The sequence below is a fragment of the Phyllobates terribilis genome, unplaced genomic scaffold (assembly GCF_046119375.1).
Source record: "Phyllobates terribilis strain yellow unplaced genomic scaffold, ASM4611937v1 Scaffold_9__5_contigs__length_417890890, whole genome shotgun sequence".
Taxonomy (NCBI): domain Eukaryota; kingdom Metazoa; phylum Chordata; class Amphibia; order Anura; family Dendrobatidae; genus Phyllobates; species Phyllobates terribilis.
The window spans coordinates 164,908,080-164,927,864 of NW_027362769.1; the positions used below are offsets into that span (position 1 = coordinate 164,908,080).

Genomic DNA, 19,785 nt, shown 5'->3' on the forward strand with positions numbered 1-19,785 from the left:
AAAGTTAGTACATTCCAACTAAACCTAAGATCAAGGTTATTTCTAAACAGCGGCCAAGTACGACGGCGTGGATCTCCGCGGTTACACAGCTTGGTGCCTCATGGATAATTTCGAATGGGCAGCAGGATACGCGGAACGGTTCGGCTTGTATTACACCAATTATACTGATCCCCAACTGACGCGCACCCCCAAAGAGTCAACCAAGTATTACAGGCAACTCATTCAGTGCAATGGATTCCCGGACCCTGAAAATGGCCCCCACCCCTGCCTGCAGCCTGAGCCTGAAGGTGAGATCATTGCAAGTAGATTGATAACTATGGGACATTTAGAAATGAAAGATCTGTATTTGTTCCACTGCTCCCTCAGTCCCACGCTGTGTGCCAGCCCACTCCTGCAAAGCACCATCCTGAGACTCTTATACAGTCTCAAGTTGGATAAGTCTCTGACCACAGCTTCTCCTTCCCAGTATGCACTTCCTGACACTCTCATGCAGTCCGTTATGTTCACGCTGCTGATACTGGTACCACAGTGTATTTCAGGGGTTCCTTCTTGCCGCTGGCGAGACGCTCCTGATTATTTCACAGTTCATGCCAGCCTTATTGCCGCACTTTCTTATGCTGTAAGCAGAAATAGTTTTGCCTCCGCCGCAGCTGAGGAACACAGAAGACCTGAAGCTTGTCGGATCCAATGATCCTGTCCGCTTCAGAGCAGCGCTCACAGCCTCTATCGCAGAGATTGTAAGCACGGCACTCCTTGCCTAGGAGACCTTCCACCTCTCAGACCGGTAACCTAGGCAAGAAGGAATAAAATATGGCATTAAAACCAGTCTACTCTTGAGAACAGAGAAGATTTTTAATAACAAGTAAATTGCAAAGTTGCTTGTTTTATGAAGATGAGAAAACCTTTTAGGAGTTTTCTGGTTTTATGCAAATAAAACTTTATCATCATATAACCTCATGTTCTACAACTGTCCAATATAACTCATGTTATGGTTTCTAATTTTCAAGATCTCTGCTTTTCGGTCAGTGAATGGAAAACTTTGTGTTTCTGTTCAAAACTGTCTTCAGACCAGGGACGTTATAACAATTCTTGATCAAAACACTGTAATACTTAATAGGCCCCATTATAAATCAGCAGCCTCGCCTTGGGCATTCGGATTTATCATGCAAACATTATATATCTTATGAATTAAAGAGATGTAAAAAGAGACTAAAAGACTCTTTACAGCCGAAGACTTGCTACAGTTGTATCTAACTCTTATCCGACTTGCTACAGTTGTATCTAACTCTATCCTTAGTTAGCAGTACAAACTTTAACCTTGTCCATAAGTTTGTAACAATGTATCGGCCTGGAGTTAATTTGGTTTGGAGAGGATTTTCTATATTGAATACAACTGTGACAAAGCCCCAGCTGTGAGAAGTAATGCCTTCTCTACTAGTCTTACACGTGTCCTTACATTATATGCATACATCTCTACTCATACAGGAACCACTGCGCCAGTAAAGTCCAGTGCGAAAACGACCCCCGGAGGAAAAACAACCCCCTCCGCCGCAGACCCAGAATCTGAAAGCCTTGCCTTCCTTGGACTTCAGATCTCGACAGAAGACGCGATGGTCGCTTTGTACGTGGAGTTCGCTCTTCTCATCGCTGCCGTTTTAGGAATCATTCTGTTTAGTGTCATGTACAGTAAAATGCGCAAGAAGTTAAAACTCTCACAATTGTTTTAGATGTAAACTGAATTTTAATGTTTTGCACTGCCAAAAGCATGTGTGCAATTAATTTCCATGCTAAATTTGAATTTCTAGTTCAGAATATATATTAAAAATATATTGCAACTCCCCTATACATGACTTACCCTTCAAAATAAAAATAAAAATAAAAAAAGTGATCATACTATTGAGCTTTCCTGCTTTAAAATCAGTGCAGAGGCTGCTGTAATCACAGGACTTCATTATCTAGCAAGTGTCCTCTACAGACGCACAAAACAATCTCATTTTGTTTAAAAGGAGACATTGGAATTTTTTTTTTATCTATCTGCTCCTCCAGCTGACGGCAGAGAGAAAGTAAATGACTGTAGTTAAAATCTCCTCTTCCTCTACCCTGTATTGAAATGAAATATGGTAGCTGATATAAACCATAAAACAGTAGAAATTAGATTTTTTTTTTTTTTATTTAAGATCACTGATGTAAAAGTACAGAAAAAGCCCTTTTGAACTGCAATGCGAAATAGGGAGCTTTTCCACAAACTGCTGTGTGTGAATCCAGCCTAAAGAACACGTCTCATAACACTATATCTAGCCAGTATAGGTCATATCTTTCACCAGTTTTTCCTTCCGCAGGCTCTCTCTAAGCCCACGTTCACACGTTCAGTATTTGGTCAGTATTTTACATCAGTATTTTTAAGCCAAAACCAGGAGAGGAACAATCAGAGGAAAAGTATAACAGAAACACATCACCAATTCTGCATTTATCACCCACTCCTGGTTTTGGCTTACAAATACGGATATAAAATACCGACCAAATAATGACCGTGTGAACGTGGCCTAAGTTTTAATTGTTTATGAGCTTTGGGGGTTGAGACTAGCTGCTATGATCTCTCCAAATACACAGAACACACAGCCATGATATACAGTGGGTACGGAAAGTATTCAGACCCCTTTATATTTTTCACTCTTTGTTTCATTGCAGCCATTTGGTAAATTCTAAAAAGTTCATTTTTTTCTCAAAGTACCCTCTGCACCCCATCTTGACTGAAAAAAAAACAAATTAAAAAAGAAAAACTGAAATGTCACATGGTCATAAGTATTCAGACCCTTTGCTCAGTATTGAGTAGAAGCCCCCTTTTGAGCTAGTACAGCCATGAGTCTTCTTGGGAATGATGCAACAAGTTTTTCACCCCTGGATTTGGGGATCCTCTGTCATTCTTCCTTGCAGATCCTCTCCAGCTCCGTCAGGTTGGATGGTGAACCTTGGTGGACAGCCATTTTCAGGTCTCTCCAGAGATACTCAATTGGGTTTAGGTCAGGGCTCTGGCTGGGCCAGTCAAGAATGGTCACAGACTTGTTCTGAAGCCACTCCTTTGTTATTTTAGCTGTGTGCTTAGGGTCATTTTCTTGTTGGAAGGTGAACCTTTGGCCAAGTCTGAGGTCAAGAGCACTCTGGAAGAGGTTTTCATCCAGGATCTGTCTGTACTTGGCCACATTCATGTTTCCTTCAATTGCAACCAGTCGTCCTGTCCCTGCAGCTGAAAAACACCCCCATAGCATGATGCTGCCACCACCATGTTTCACTGTTGGGATTGTATTGGGCAGGTGATGAGCAGTGCCTGGTTTTCTCCACACATACCGCTTAGAATTATCACCAAAAATTTCTATCTTCGTCTCATCAGACCAGAGAATCTTATTTCTCATAGTCTGAGTCCTTCATGTGTTTTTGAGCAAACTCTATGCGGGCTTTCATATGTCTTGCACTTAGGAGAAGCTTCAGTCTGGCCACTCTGCCATAACGGCCCGACTGGTGGAGGGCTGTAGTGATAGTTGACTTTGTGGAACTTCCTCCCATCTCCCTACTGCATCTCTGGAGCTCAGCCACAGTGATCTTGGGGTTCTTCTTTACCTCTCTCACCAAGGCTCTTCTCCCACGATTGCTCAGTTTGGCTGGACAGCCAGGTCTAGGAAGACTTCTGGTGGTCCCAAACTTCTTCCATTTAAGGATTATAGAGGCCACTGTGCTCTTAGGAACCTTGAGTAATGCAGAAATTCTTTTGTAACCTTGGCCAGATCTGTGCTTTGCCACAATTCTGTCTCTGAGCTCCTTGGGCAGTTCCTTTGAGCTCTCATTTGGTCTGACATGCACTGTGAGCTGTGAGGTCTTATATAGACAGGTGTGTGCCTTTCCAAATCAATTCCTATCAGTTTAATTAAACACAGCTGGACTCCAATGAAGGAGTAGAACCATCTCAAGGAGGATCACAAGGAAATGGACAGCATGTGACTTAAATATGAGTGTCTGAGCAAAGGGTCTGTATACTTATGACCATGGGATATTTCAGTTTTTAATAAATTTGCAAAAATTTCTACATTTCTGTTTTTTTTCAGGCAAGATGGGGTGCAGAGTGGACTTTAATGAGAAAAAAAAATGAACTTTTTAGAATTTACCAAATGGCTGCAATGAAGCAAAGAGTGAAACATTTAAAGGGGTCTGAGTACTTTCCGTAGCCACTGTATCCCTGCTCTTCTGTCTTCATGTAGCAGATATTCAGAAGCAGCAGCATGGAGGACATTGTACAGCAATACTGAGCAGTGTAGCTGTGAACCCAGCAGTGCGTGAGATAAACACTTACTAAAAAGCAGCAGAATGGTCTCGGCTCCTCTACTGTCCCTCTCCATATGTTTCAATAAGAAGCTGTTATCCAATCCCTCAGTGAGCATTTATTTATTTTTTCTTAAGTGGACGAGTTCAAGATGCAGAAATAAGTAGAAGTGTCTCATAAGTGGAGAAAGAAGCATATTTCTATTATAAAATATTAATAAACTCTTATATTTGCTTGTTCTATTGATTTATGCAAAGTTTGTTGAAACTGCAGCGATCATTTAATCTGACATCCAACAGTTCAGAAAACGATAACAGCCCTTTCCAATGTGTAAAATCTCTGCTTTAAAACATAGAATGTATATATGTTTATAGCTCTCTGATAATCTGATGCCATTGTACCGCTAATGCAGTAAAAGATCCAATACTTCTGTTTAAGCGTTGTCCATTTTCTTTATATATGAAATACAGAAAAATAAGATCAGGCTAAACTTGAGAGGGTAATTTTAAAACAAAAGCACACTCTGACTTAAGGGGTATTCCCATCTATAAGATCCTATCCCAATTTGTAGAAGGTGTAATAACAAGATTAGCAGCAAATACCTCCAATTACAAATATAGTACAGTTCTTCAGATTTGCTATGTCACTTACCTCATGTAGGGCATTGCAGTAGCTTAGGTATCCATGGTTACAATCACTAAGAGCTGTCTATCACTATATGAGTGGTCATAACCATGGATACCTAAGCTACTGCAATGCCCTGCACATGGGGTAAGTGACATAGTGAATCTGAAGAACTATACTACATTTCTAATTGGAAATATTAGCAAATATTATTACACCCACTTTAATCTTTGAAACCCCACAACAATGGCTAAGAGATCTTGCTCCAAGGTTCTTCTATTCGTTATCAGTCACATTGTAAGGTGCATCAATTTTCTCTCATTCTTGGAAGAAAGACCAATCGTGCAAAGAAGAAAGCCAGTCACAACGTTCTTATATTACTAAGGTTTATATAGAAGTGACATGTTACAAATATATATATAAATCCACATTTGCTCTGCACATTACCCCGCAGATCGAAAGTCCTGAAATTCTCTCTCCATAAACTATTTGCTCCCCCTCCTCCCCACCGAAAAAAAAAAAAAAGTAAAAAAAAAACTTTAGTTCGGAAACATCCGAAAATTGCTGATCAAAAGACTTAGAAGAATTGCGGTAGTCTTGCAGAAAGACACAGTAGCGTCCGTCAATAAGTTGTGTATGAGGGGTTTCTTAGTTGTTAGAGGGGGTGGTCCGAGAGTACGGTTTTAGGGACGGCAATGTGATGGAAGTAGCCAATGATGAGGAATTGCAGCCATGTGCAGCGCTGCCCTGGCCAAATCACGGCACCCGGAAAGTAGACTGCAATTTTTTAATTAACTCCCAAATGTATATTTTTGTATATCCGGAACATTGCTCGGGTAATTCACCCACATACTCCCAGACTATCCCTAAAGGCATTAAAGAGCTGACAGCTTTCCTTACATGTTTCTTTCAGTAAATATTTGCTCTAGATTAAAAAAATAAATAAAAAAAAAACATTTATAAAAATGTCCTTGCACTGGGCCAAATCCTCTATTTTCCCTCTAGGAAATCCAAGGCGTTATCATTCCTAATAAAGTCAGTGTGGGTCTCTACTCAAGGTCAAATCGGTGCTGACAAGTGTCAGATATGCATTATTGATGAGGGAAATAGCAACTCCCAGGAAGAACAACTGAGGGATGCAGAGTCCCAAGAAAATGATGCAAAATTGTTATTTCAAGAGAATTCATCAAAGCGTGCGATTTATACACCAGACTTAAATTTAAACTCCTAGGTCATTGCCTAGGTTACCGGCCACTGCTGCAGTCAGAGGTTGCATGATAGCGATGCAAAGATCTCTTCAATGCTCTTTGCTTTAGCGCTTATGAGCGCTGCTCTGAAGCTGGCTGGATCCAGAGAAACTGTAGCTCCCCTGCGGCTCTCCTATACTGCGTCTGGTTGCAGCATGGAAGGGTGCATAGTTTGGACCAGAAGTGCGACCATTGACCCGAAATGTCAATCTTTAGGAGCACAACGTCCTCCAGTAAGAAGAGAGTTTGGAAGTAAGAGAGAGGTACGCTCCGGAAGACAGAAGATAAGACAACTCTTTATGAATTTGGTGCAACTCCACAAATTTTTGCGCAACTACAGTACAGACCAAAAGTTTGGACACACCTTCTCATTTAAAGATTTTTCTGTATTTTCATGACTATGAAAATTGTACATTCACACTGAAGGCATCAAAACTATGAATTAACACATGTGGAATTATATACTTAACAAAAAAGTGTGAAACAACTGAAAATATGTCTTATATTCTAGGTTCTTCACAGTATCCACCTTTTGCTTTGATGACTGCTTTGCACACTCTTGGCATTCTCTTGATGAGCTTCAAGAGGTAGTCACCGGAAATGGTTTTCACTTCACAGGTGTGCCCTGTCAGGTTTAATAAGTGGGATTTCTTGCCTTATAAATGGGGTTGGGACCATCAGTTGTGTTGTGCAGAAGTCTGGTGGATACACAGCTGATAGTCCTACTGAATAGACTGTTAGAATTTGTATTATGGCAAGAAAAAAGCAGCTAAGTAAAGAAAAACGAGTGGCCATCATTACTTTAAGAAATGAAGGTCACTCAGTGCGAAAAATTGGGCAAACTTTGAAAGTGTCCCCAAGTGCAGTTGCAAAAACCATCAAGCGCTACAACGAAAATGGCTCAAATGAGGACCGCCCCATGAAAGGAAGACCAAGAGTCACCTCTGCTTCTGAGGATAAGTTTATCAGAGTCACCAGCCTCAGAAATCGCAGGTTAACAGCAGCTCAGATTAGAGACCAGGTCAATGCCACACAGAGTTCTAGCAGCAGACACATCTCTACAACAACTGTTAAGAGGAGACTTTGTGCAGCAGGCCTTCATGGTAAAATAGCTGCTAGGAAACCACTGCTAAGGACAGGCAACAAGCAGAAGAGACTTGTTTGGGCTAAAGAACACAAGGAATGGACATTAGACCAGTGGAAATCTGAGCTTTGGTCTCAGGAGTCCAAATTTGAGATCTTTGGTTCCAACCACCGTGTCTTTGTGCGACGCAGAAAAGGTGAACGGATGGACTCTACATGCCTGGTTCCCACCGTGAAGCATGGAGGAGGAGGTGTGATGGTGTGGGGGTGCTTTGCTGGTGACACTGTTGGGGATTTATTAAAAATTGAAGGCATACTGAACCAGCATAGCTACCACAGCATCTTGCAGCGGCATGCTATTCCATCCGGTTTGCGTTTAGTTGGACCATCATTTATTTTTCAATAGGACAATAACCCCAAACACACCTCCAGGCTGTGTAAGGGCTATTTGACCAAGAAGGAGAGTGATGGGGGGCTACGCCAGATGACCTGGCCTCCACAGTCACCAGACCTGAACCCAATCGAGATGGTTTGGGGTGAGCTGGACCGCAGAGTGAAGGCAAAAGGGCCAACAAGTGCTAAGCATCTCTGGGAACTCCTTCAAGATTATTGGAAGACCATTTCCGGTGACTACCTCTTGAAGCTCATCAAGAGAATGCCAAGAGTGTGCAAAGCAGTCATCAAAGCAAAAGGTGGCTACTTTGAAGAACCTAGAATATAAGACATATTTTCAGTTGTTTCACACTCTTTTGTTAAGTATATAATTCCACATGTGTTAATTCATAGTTTTGATGCCTTCAGTGTGAATGTACAATTTACATAGTCATGAAAATACAGAAAAATCTTTAAATGAGAAGGCGTGTCCAAACTTTTGGTCTGTACTGTACATGTTGTCAAAAATGTGAAACTTTTTAACTTCAGTTTTGTAGGGTAACGATCATGTTAAATTTCCCCCATAGCATTTACTGGAACAGACATGTATGGAGACCTGACAAGTCCTCTTAGGTAGCAGCATTTTATTTTTTTGCCAAAATCTGCACTAAATGAAAAAGGATTAAATGGATTATCCAAATTTGTGATGAAACCTCACATAGCATGCACCACACACGGTCAGGATTCTCCCGTGTCGGTGGTCGTGTGACCCCCAAGTATGTGACTTGCATAGTTCAAGCTACATTCCGACTAGACGTGCACTGCCTCGCTCAGTACAAGTGAATTGAGTAAGGCCAAGTACGTCTAGTCGGCAGGTAACCGCTCGCTCTCACAGCCAGCACTGGAGAATCCTGACAGTGTGTGGTGTGCACGCTGTGAGGATTCAGAATCTGGACAACCCCTTCAAGAAAATGTTTGCACAAAATAAAGAGAAGATAAAAAAAAAAAAAAAATTCTGAAACGCATACTTATTAGATAGAATTAACCTATCAAGTGCAGTGTCTGTAAAAGTATAATCAGAGATGAATTAGCGGATCATAATTACATGCATTGAGCTAAGCCGTGTGACAGTGATTAAAATACAGAAACCTCCCCTTCCCCCCAACCCCCCCCCAAAACCGCAGCAATGTGGTTCAAACAAATCAAACCCTAAACAGACACGGGTGAATCCGCCCCTACATCTGCTGAGTGGAGTTCCCGTTCCAGGTATTGTTTTCATCCTCATCATCTTGCGTCCTTAACCTGTAGATTTTGCCTTCTTTCTTAAATTCGTCTGCTCGTTTTTCAAGTACCCTTTTTCGAACGGCTTCCCTGGAGGAAACATGGAGATGCATGATTAGGAGATTGTTCAGATTTGGCACAATTTGTAACTTTGTGGATTATGCTTAGATTTTTGCCTTTAATTCTCTCTTTGTATTAAAATCCTGGGAGAAACGTGCAACAAAGTGTCTGTTGCAAATCTGATAAATCCCCCCCCCCCCCCCCATTGTGGATTTTCAAAGCTTAAAATGGATATTCCCATCTCCAAGATCCTATCCTAATATGTAGTAGGTGTAATAACAATAACAAATATCTCCAATTAGAAATGTAGTATAGTTCTTCTGATTTGCTACGTCGCTTATCTCATGTGCAGGGCATTGAAGTAGCACAGTCATCCATGGTTACGACGACTGATAAAGTGACAGGTTAGTTGCTAGTGGTTGTAACCATGGATACCTAAGCTACTGCAATGCCCCCTGTACATGGGGTAAGCAACATAATTAATCAGAAGAACTATACTATACTACATTTCTAATTGAAGGTATTTGCTATTATAATTTTTATTACACCGACTACCTATTGAGATAGGATGTTGAAGACGGGAATGCCCTTTTAACGTTTTTTTCAATGCTTGCACCATATTTGTGTGTTTTGGATACTGTCTGTGCCTTGTCCGACTAGTGGCATGGTTTCATAGACATGCAACGCTGCATCAAAGTTTTTGTGAAAATTTCTGACACAAGGCAAGCCATCCAATAGGTGGTGTGAACATAAGACCCCCATCCATACACATTAGACTAATGCTGGCTCAATCCAGACAAAATTGCCAGGTGTGACTCACTGCCTACTGTGTATGGGAGCGCCGGACGACTGATGGTTGGCATAGATGTCGATCGTGCATGTCCAATTTTGAACTGCCAATCGCATTGTTCTCCTGTAGATAATCCGCCGGCCGATGTGTCAACCGACTGTTTTCTCTTGGGGAATACTGGCGTGCTACTGTGTATGGGAGAGGTGACCGAGATGGTTGTTGGCTGAACGATCGGCTGACAGCCATCTAATGCATATGGGGCGGTTTATCAAATCTCCCCCCTTTAAGGAGGGTTCATGCAGAATAACCTTGCCTTTTAATAGTAATGGACATCCTTGCACACTTACCTCTTTGGTTCTGAACTACTGGAAGCTGAGGAGTTTGCACTTTCTTGCGGTGTATAACCTGGCCTGTCAGTGTGCTGTGTTGAGGGTGGGCTACTGAATAAGAAACTGCTCAGAAAACGCCAGACTGCAAGAAGGGGATACAGCAAGGTGCCCAAAAAGCCCCAGACCCCTCCGTCTGATGACTGCACTACGGCCCGAGCTGGCCTTCCAGCCTGTCAAAAGAGCAAAGGCAGAGAAGTTAATAACCCTGTGTATATCCACATGCGGCAGATTCTGCATGGATTTTCTGCAAGCAGCAAGTCTTCCAAGAGTGGATATAGATTACTCCCTGCAAGCACGTGCGCTGCAGACCTACCGGCAAGACGACTATTGAGGCACTGGGTGCAAGTTCCAAGGACAGTAAAGACTTCCCATAATCCTCTTTGGTAAATTCTCTGCGAGGAAACATTGTTGCTAAGGAGAAATTGCCGTATGTGTTTCCAACAGTCTGCAAGAAAGGAAATAATGCACCTTATTAGTCCTCGCCCATAGTGATCCTTCGATACAATGGATGGGAAAGACTGATCAATATGCAAGTCCTGGACAACCCCTCTACGTTATTCTATGTGATGACACTGGGAATGCATGATTAACAATTAAAGGGGTTTTCTAATCAAAAATAGTTTTCGTTTATGTTCCTTCACAGAAACCACACAACTTTTTTGCCCAATGGTTGTGTGTAGAAGACAAGGACGGGGAGCACAACCCTCACAAATACACCAGACTCTTTATCTAGAAGTCCGCTGTATACTTCCAACAACCCATTCACAGCAGAGACAAAAAGGTGCAGCTTGGAAATAATGTAAAGCTTCACTGTCTACTCTCACTGACCTGTGCAGCAAACTGCCGAGCTTCCTCCAGAGGAGCCTCTGATGAGAACTGGTTAGTGAAGGATGAGCCATCGGGAAGTCTGAACTGTATCCTGGCTATTGTCCTGGACAGAAGGAGGAGAGCACAACGTCATATGCAGGAAGGAGGAGGCGGCGGACTGTAGAGACCAGGGTGCAGCACTTACCTCCGCTCCTTCTGGGCCGCTTCCCTCCTGGCTTCCATCTCCGCCTGTCGCGCCTGCAGTTCAGCCGCCTTTATTGCCTCTTGTTCTTCTTTAGTTTTAGCAAATCTGGCAGCTCGATCAGCACGATCCTAAAAAGCAAAATATATTTATTTATTTAGACTGAAAGCTTCAAAATAATATCAAACACCTTCCAGATTGACTGCAGGAAAAAAGTGGGTCACGTTCTACCTCAATGGCCTAAAGTAGAGAAATGTTATGTATGTACACGGCATAATACTGAGTGCAGCTCTGGAGTATAATACTGGAGGTAACTCAGGATCAGTACAGGATCAGTAATGTAATGTATGTACACAGTGACTGCACCAGCAGAATAGTGAGTGCAGCTCTGGAGTATAATACTGGAGGTAACTCAGGATCAGTACAGGATCAGTAATGTAATGTATGTACACAGTGACTGCACCAGCAGAATAGTGAGTGCAGCTCTGGGGTATAATACAGGATGTAACTCAGGATCAGTAATGTAATGTATGTACACAGTGACTCCACCAGCAGAATAGTGAGTGCAGCTCTGGGGTATAATACAGGATGTAGCTCAGGATCAGTACAGGATCAGTAATGTAATGTATGTACACAGTGACTGCACCAGCAGAATAGTGAGTGCAGCTCTGGAGTATAATACAGGATGTAACTCAGGATCAGTACAGGATCAGTAATGTAATGTATGTACACAGTGACTGCACCAGCAGAATAGTGAGTGCAGCTCTGGAGAATAATACAGGATGTAACTCAGGATCAGTACAGGATCAGTAATGTATGTACACAGTGACTGCACCAGCAGAATAGTGAGTGCAGCTCTGGAGTATAATACAGGATGTAACTCAGGATCAGTAATGTAATGTATGTACACAGTGACTGCACCAGCAGAATAGTGAGTGCAGCTCTGGAGTATAATACAGGATATAACTCAGGATCAGTAATGTAATGTATGTACACAGTGAATGCACCAGCAGAATAGTGAGTGCAGCTCTGGAGTATAATACAGGATGTAACTCAGGATCAGTAATGTAATGTATGTACACAGTGACTGCACCAGCAGAATAGTGAGTGCAGCTCTAGAGTACATCCAGCTAACCTGTGCGATCTGCTGTATAATCCTCTCTCGGGCAGCTTTATCTTCAGCCTTCTCCCTGTTCCTCTCCTCCAGTGCACGTCTGGCCTGCTCATCTTCCTGCTTTCTTTTATACTCCAACATGTCTTTTCCTACTTTCCTCCTGTCTATTTCTCTCTTGATCTCTTTCTACAAAAGAACAAAACAGAGAAAGGTTATTTCATTGCTTTACACAAACCCCGGCAGTCAACAATCAGGACTTTCAATCTCACAGGGTTTCACTATGAGGAAGTGTTTACCTTGTAATCTAGTAAGACAAAGAGAATATCTGTAATCGTGTCTTACAGGAAATAATATCTGAGCCGCAGAGAAACAGATCAGAGCTTCTGTGGTTAGACTGCAAGGACCCGAGACGACCAGAGGGCGATCAAAGCTCGGCTCAATTCGGGGGGTTGTGACAAAACTACGGAGAGCTAAACAATAGACCAGATACTCGCCTCTTGCTCTTCCTTCTTTTTCTCCTCCATTTTCTTTTCCAACTTGGTCATGACCCTACAAAGATATTGCCGTGATTCAGTCGTTTCAAATACATCAGAGAAAAATGAAAAAATGCACTCAAAGACATTAGGAACCCTATTAATGCTAATGTTTTTTTTATACAAGACACTGCTTTGCCCCACCACGTGCTTTATAGGAAATTCCAACATTGATCTGGTGTCCCATTAAGGGCACCTGTATGCTGATATAAGCTGCTGCACATAAAGAGTGGGCTCAAGAACTGACTCCGCACCATGTGCAGCCCGACACAGGGTAAGTAATGTGATGTGGTGTTAGCTTTGTTATACAGCGGACCTCAACCATCCAGGATCAGAGTCAAGTCTGATCCTGGCAGTCTAGCCCCTTAAATGCTGCTGTCAATAATGACCGAGGTATCTAAAGTGGTTAGACAGAGGGGAAGTGTCTTCTCTCAACCCTAAGGGTCGCGCTGTCAAAGAGGCCAGAGGCCCAATGGAGATCCCAAAAACATTCATGGCACAATACACTAAAAAAATAGTTATTGATCTTGGAAAATGGTAAACTTTTTTTTTTTTTAAAAGTTCTAGAAAAAAAATAAGAAAAAACACACTATATAAATTTGGTAATCACCATAATTTCACAGACCTCCCAAATCGATAACCTGTAATTTTTGCATACTGCAAAAGCTGTAAAACACAAACTATGAATTACTATTATTTACCATTCAGCCCCACAAAAAAAAAGGTTATTTTTGTTTTTCTATGTAGAAAATTAAATTATAAAAAAAAACAATCAATACAGATTGTTTTATAAAATGAAAGCCTGAATCCGGCTATGATGACAGAAAAAATAAGGTGTGTGATGAACTAAAACCTGGCTGCACATTTAAGGGGTTAACTACATGAAGTCGTTTCTGTAATATGTGACTGATGTCCTTTAGAAATAAAGCCGACCTCTCCATCTTCTCGGCCATGTCGCTGGCATCTTCCACAACCTCCTTGGATTCATCTGTGGGGAAATCGTCGCTCTGTACTGGAGGAGACGAAAAACATTTACTTTACCGCCTGCGTATATTCTGTGTTTCTGATATAAAGTCAGGGCAATGTACTGACCTGGGGTGGTCTCGGGTGATGCAGAGGATGTCTGTATGGGGGGCGATTCCACTGATGTGCTCTCAGATACAGGACATGATTCAGTAGTAGAGGTGACGGGAGAATCACTGGATGAGTCTGCGCCCAGTGATAACTCATCGTTCTTCCCCGAGTGCATCTAGTGGGCGGATTATAAAATAATTATCCAAACAATCTTCTCCATTAATGCATGGAATATCCTGGGTTATCTATAGGTTTCGCTACAGAAGCGTGGGTCCCGTCGCACACAGCCACGCACAGGCGCGTGGGTCCCGTCGCACACAGCCACGCACAGGCGCGTGGGTCCCGTCGCACACAGCCACGCACAGGCGCGTGGGTCCCGTCGCACACAGCCACGCACAGGCGCGTGGGTCCCGTCGCACACAGCCACGTGGGTCCCGTCGCACACAGCCACGCACAGGCGCGTGGGTCCCGTCGCACACAGCCACACACAGGCGCGTGGGTCCCGTCGCACACAGCCACACACAGGCGCGTGGGTCCTGTCGCACACAGGCGTGTTACGATTACAATAAAACACAGATCTCCGGTCACTTCTGAGCTTGTACCAATGGGTAATAGCTGGGATGAAAATATGAGAACTTGGAGATTTGCAATTAATGAAGAATATTCTCATTCCAGAGCAATCAAACCATTCATTTACCCATCTCACGTTGAAGGATAGATTGTATTGAAACCTCCCCCCTTCTATACAAACTTCACGCACTTAGGCCTCTTTCACACATCAGTGTGTCTGGTACTAGTGGTGACAGTTTTCCACATGCAGACCCATAAAAATCTATGGGTCTGCGCCAATGTCAGTGTGTTTTCATGGACCGCATGTCCGTGTGCTCCACACGCTGACAGGCCCGTTTTTTACATGCTGCACGGTCCGCAAAATGTCTCACGCTGAACACACACGGATGACATCAGTGTGTCATCTGTGTGACACGTACCAGTGCCTGGGAATCCGTGTACAGTTAGCGCTGTTCCCAAGAGCCGGGTGCTGAACGCTGCCCTCATCATTGTGCCTTGATCAGCACCAGCAGGGGATAATGATGAGAGTAGTAGTCTGCTCCCGCAGTGACCCACTGGAGCGGGGACCTGCACTAAGCGGAGTTCACTGAGTGACAGAACACCAATCCTGAGCTCCGCTCCGGGCGCCGCTCCCTGGCTACTCTGCGCCAGCGGATTACAGCGGGGGACATCTCCGGACAGGTGAGTATAAGGATTTTATTATATATATATATATATATATATATATATATATATATATATATATATATATATATATATATATATATATATATATATATATATATATATATATATATATATATATATATATATATATATATATATTTTTTTTTTTTTTATTATTATTATTTATTTATTTTATTTTATTTATTTATTTTTTTTTTACACAGGGACACTGCTGGAGCAGACTACTACTCTCATCATTGTCTCCTGCTGGTGCTGATCACAGCACTAGCAAGGAACAATGATGAGGGCAGCGTTCAGCACCCGGCGCTTGGGAACAGTGCAACTGTACACAGATTCCCAGGCGCCGATACGTGTGCTCCTGATGCGGCACACGGTTGCCACACACGGACATCTCCGGTACCAGAAATATCCGGACGTGTGAAACCGGCCTTAGGGAAAGTTACTTTTAGGATACATAGGCCTTATATAATCTGACTGCGATGACGGCCACGGTGCACTCTCTACAGACTTCTACACAAAACTGACGACCACCTGTTAACGAACGGGTAAAAAAGCAACAGAGACAGTGAGAAATAAAAATGACTAATGGTGGACACAGAACAGAAAGATCACTATGATAAAAATTGCTAGTAAACAAGCTGGAGATGGCGCTCCGCACCTGCTTCACTTTGGTTATCTTTGCTATTAATTCCTCTGCAGATATACTGCCGGCAATGACTTCCAGTGGGATCCCGCTCTCTCCGATAAAGAAACTGGATGGGATACAAACCACAGGATCTGAGAGGAGACTTGTCAAGGACAAAGAGGGACTGATTGAGAGATGAAAGATCATAAGTAACACAGCTACAAGCACAATGCCCAGAAGAATAGTGAGTGCAGCTCTGGATTATATAATACAGGCTGTAACTCAGGATCAGTAATGTAATGTATGTACACAGTGACTGCACCAGCAGAATAGAGAGTGCAGCTCTGGAGTATAATAAAGGATCAGTAATGTAATGTATGTACACAGTGACTGCACCAGCAGAATAGTGAGTGCAGCTCTGGGGTGTATAATACAGGATGTAACTCAGGATCAGTAATGTAATGTATGTACACAGTGACTGCACCAGCAGAATAGTGAGTGCAGCTCTGGAGTATAATACAGGATGTAACTCAGGATTAGTAATGTAATAATGTATGTACACAGTGACTGCACCAGCAGAATAGTGAGTGCAGCTCTGGAGTGTAATACAGGATGTAACTCCGGATCAGTAATGTATATACACAGTGACTGTTTTTAGGTATATTAATTTTATACATAAACTGGGGTTTAAAAGTAATTATACACTTTAATTTGCTGAAACCCTGACAACCTGAAATTAGATTTAAATACAGAAAAGGATACAGATCTGTGAAAACTGCAGACAAGTTTCACTGTAAGGAAACAGAAAGAAAAAAAAAAAAAAAAGGATTAATAATATCAATATAGACATCCGGGGAGACATTACATGTACTGCACAGACCTCTTGCTGTCAATCCTAATAGCGACGAAGCCTTCTGCAGCCGCCCGCACCACCGACTCATTCCCCCAGCTCTCCGCCATCTGAGTGGACTGCTCATCATCCCCTGTAATACAACAATAAGTTAGTGTCGACCACACAACCGACCACATTTTGCACTTCAAAACAGATGATCATTAGTGGAGAACTGTGTATTGAAGCATTTTTTTCCCCAAAGGTTGAATAATCCCCTTTGACATCCAGACAAATGTTATTTATATATCGTGTTCACTGGGTGATTTCTTTTATAAATTTTCAGCATAAAATCCGTGTAATACCAGTCACACCCATAGTCGTGGAGCTTACTCACACGTCGTGGTCAAGATTTTGGAACGATTTTGCAAAAACTGAAACAAAAAAAAAATGTGATTTCACGGCGACATGTGAACACTAATGAATAAATGCAACTATTGATATCTGCCAAGTTTTCCACCACCGTGGCCCCGTTTGTAACATCCAGCTGATTACTTGTGCCACTACGTCAAGTCTTAAGAGTTTAATTTAAAAAAAAAAAAAAAAAAAAAAAAAAAAAAAAAAAAAGCTTCATATGCAACTGCTAGAGCTATAAGACGTAACCATAGGGCTCCATTCAGTCAGAGGCTGGTATTAAAACATCTATATCAGACCAAATATATTGCAAACAGATCCTTAAAGGTTATTCTCAAGGGCTAAAATTGCAAAGTGCATGTAAAAACAAGCAACTTTGCAATCTACCTCGGATTTTTTTAATAAATTTAATTCTCAAAAACAAAGTGTTAATTCTACAGTTTACAGCTTGTCGCCAAAGATACCAGCCACCGCTGCAGTCTATTAGCAGTGGCCAGTTTCCAAGGCAAAGAGCGCAGTGCATACAAGCTCTGCGCAGGATCCAGCCAGCTACATGGGAGAGCCCCCAGTTCAGGGCAGTGGGGTGATCAGGCCACCGGCCATAACTGTCAATCATCAAGAGCAACACCTCCCTGGCAACCAGGAAGCCGAGATGCAAAATTCAAGCAAGGTGTCCGTCTATTGTCTCCACGGTGATGCAGAGTATTTGTGTCCCTTCATTTTAGAGATCAGTGGGGGTCTCTGAATCCGGATGCCTCCCCTTCTCCCAGATGGAAACCTTCTGAATTGTCTCAGATGCAAAAGTTTCCTAAAACCACAATTAGACTTTACTGATAAGTAAGAAATGGCAACAAAGTTGGAACAAGATGGCACCAGAAGGGGTCAGAGATGACCAATTTTGTCAACTGTATAGCATTTTCCAGTTTCGATAAACCCCTGTTCTTTGGCTGCTGTTTGCTTTAAAATAAACTCCTTTTTAATGGCTCCCGTTCCAGGGTGCAGCGCCAAATCTCTGCCATTGCTGCCCATCTCTGTAAATATAATTATGACAGTGCTGCAGCCAATCAGTAAGCTCGGCCCAAGTAGACAGCACAAGCCGCTTAGTTTGGTAATTGGCCGCAGTGCTTTCTAAGCAACATCAGTGCTGAAGATAACACACACCGGGAGCAGTGGTGGAGACTGAGGGAGCATCGTCTGTCTTGTTTTTTTGGAAGCCTCGTCCCCCAACTACAGTTTGGGGGAACTAACTAAACTGGAAAACCCCTTAAACTGAATAAAGGCCTCAATCAGACGTCCGTGTTTGATGCAAGTGTCCTGGTCCCCACTTTTCACAGACTATAATGGTGGCAATGTAGGGGGCTGTTCACACGTCCTTGTCTGTGTGCAAATTAAGGGTTTACACAAAAAAGAAAAAAAAAAAAAGGAAATTAATGTCTGGAATTGGTCCAGGTCACGGATCAAAGCCCGTTCAAATCAATGGGTCTGTGAAAAAAATATAGACATCAAGTGTCATACAAATTCTCGTTCTTTTATTTTATCTATTGAGAATGTTTTTTCCATACAAGAATAAGCTGTAATAACAAATGTTTTTTTTTTTTTTTAATTAAACATAAAAAAAAGCAAAGACAGAAAACGAGGTCGAATCTAAGAGGCGAGAAAAATGCACAGGGGGCAGCGACGACTAAAAACACAAAAAGGAGCCACGAGATAAAAGGACGGGACGACTAATGGGGGCAGCGACGAAGAAAAGCACAAAAAGGAGCCACGAGATAAGGGGATGGGACAATTAATGGGGGCAGCGACTGAGAAAAACACAAAAAGGAGCCACGAGATAAAGGGACAGGACAACTAATGGGGGCAACGACGAAGAAAAACACAAAAAGGAGCCACGAGATAAAAGGGACGGGATGACTAATGGGGGCAGCGACGAAGAAAAACACAAAAAGGAGCCACGAGATAAAGGGACGGGATGACTAATTGGGGCAGCGTCGAGCGACAGAAATAAGAGCTGTGATTGGACAAAAGGGAACATCCACGCGGCATTCGGTCTTCGTGCCTGCGGCTGTCAGGAGCATGCTGGGAGTTGTAGTTTCACTACAGCAGGTTACAGCCCCCTGGTATAACGCCATAAACCCCACTGGGGTGTACACTTCTCCCCCACTGGTTACACTGGGGTGTACACTTCTCCCCCACTGGTTACACTGGGGTGTACACTTCTCCCCCACTGGTTACACTGGGGTGTACACTTCTCCCCCACTGGTTACACGGGGGTGTACACTTCTCTCTGGCTGTAGCTGCCACCTCCTGACACTAGTGCTGTCACTATCAGTCCTCCCTGCCTGCAGCCTCCATCCCCACAGGACCCTCCTCACCGGCCACAAACACGACAAACACGGAGCTCCGCTGCTTGGCCGCGGCTATGGCCTCCGGGATGGATCCCTGGAACCAGAGCATGTCCCCGGCCTGGAGTTATTCCCCCGTCCACCGCCTCCTGTCAGTGGCAGCCGGACATACAGCGATGACGAAGCGGAGAACGAGCTCTGACGTAAAAAACGTCATCACGCACGACGCTCTAATCCACAGACCACGCCCACTTACCAGGATTGACTAGAACGAAGCCACGCCCAGGAAGGCGTGTTCGTCCTTTTTTACTTTCCCTAGCCATCGTCATGGCAACAGATGCAGCCCTGACAGCAGTCAGCCGGATCTCTGTGCAGCCCCCAGCCCTGTGTTTCTTTAAGGGGCTGTCCGGCATTTTTGAATAACTAAAAT

The 19,785-nt window shown here is 43.0% G+C and overlaps 2 protein-coding genes across 3 annotated transcripts in view; one reads left to right on the forward strand and one right to left on the reverse strand.

The window, feature by feature from the left end:
* The window catches only part of LOC141161832 (lactase/phlorizin hydrolase-like), a 52,135-nt gene extending 47,386 nt beyond the window's left edge, over nt 1-4,749 (forward strand). The window contains exons 16-17 of the mRNA XM_073647261.1: nt 51-287; nt 1,486-4,749. Coding sequence (XP_073503362.1) covers nt 51-287; nt 1,486-1,727 — 479 coding nt within the window. The 3' untranslated portion in view covers nt 1,728-4,749. The remainder of the gene's footprint in view (nt 1-50; nt 288-1,485) is intronic.
* Nucleotides 358-19,582, reverse strand: UBXN4 (UBX domain protein 4). Of its 2 annotated transcripts, XM_073647264.1 has the most exons (14): nt 19,386-19,582; nt 16,651-16,753; nt 16,533-16,561; nt 15,804-15,922; nt 13,907-14,063; nt 13,748-13,826; nt 12,776-12,830; nt 12,303-12,467; nt 11,171-11,298; nt 10,987-11,089; nt 10,472-10,603; nt 10,117-10,328; nt 8,878-9,009; nt 358-789 (listed from the first exon to the last, which is right to left on the reverse strand). In XM_073647264.1, the coding sequence occupies exons 1-14, from the start codon at nt 19,465-19,467 to the stop codon at nt 777-779; spliced, it is 1,509 nt and encodes a 502-aa protein (XP_073503365.1). In that variant the 5' UTR covers nt 19,468-19,582; the 3' UTR covers nt 358-776. The 2 variants fall into 2 exon arrangements, with proteins under 2 accessions (XP_073503365.1, XP_073503366.1); XM_073647265.1 differs by lacking the exon at nt 358-789 and having other exon boundaries at nt 8,268-9,009.
* Nucleotides 19,583-19,785: the final 203 nt, after the last annotated feature.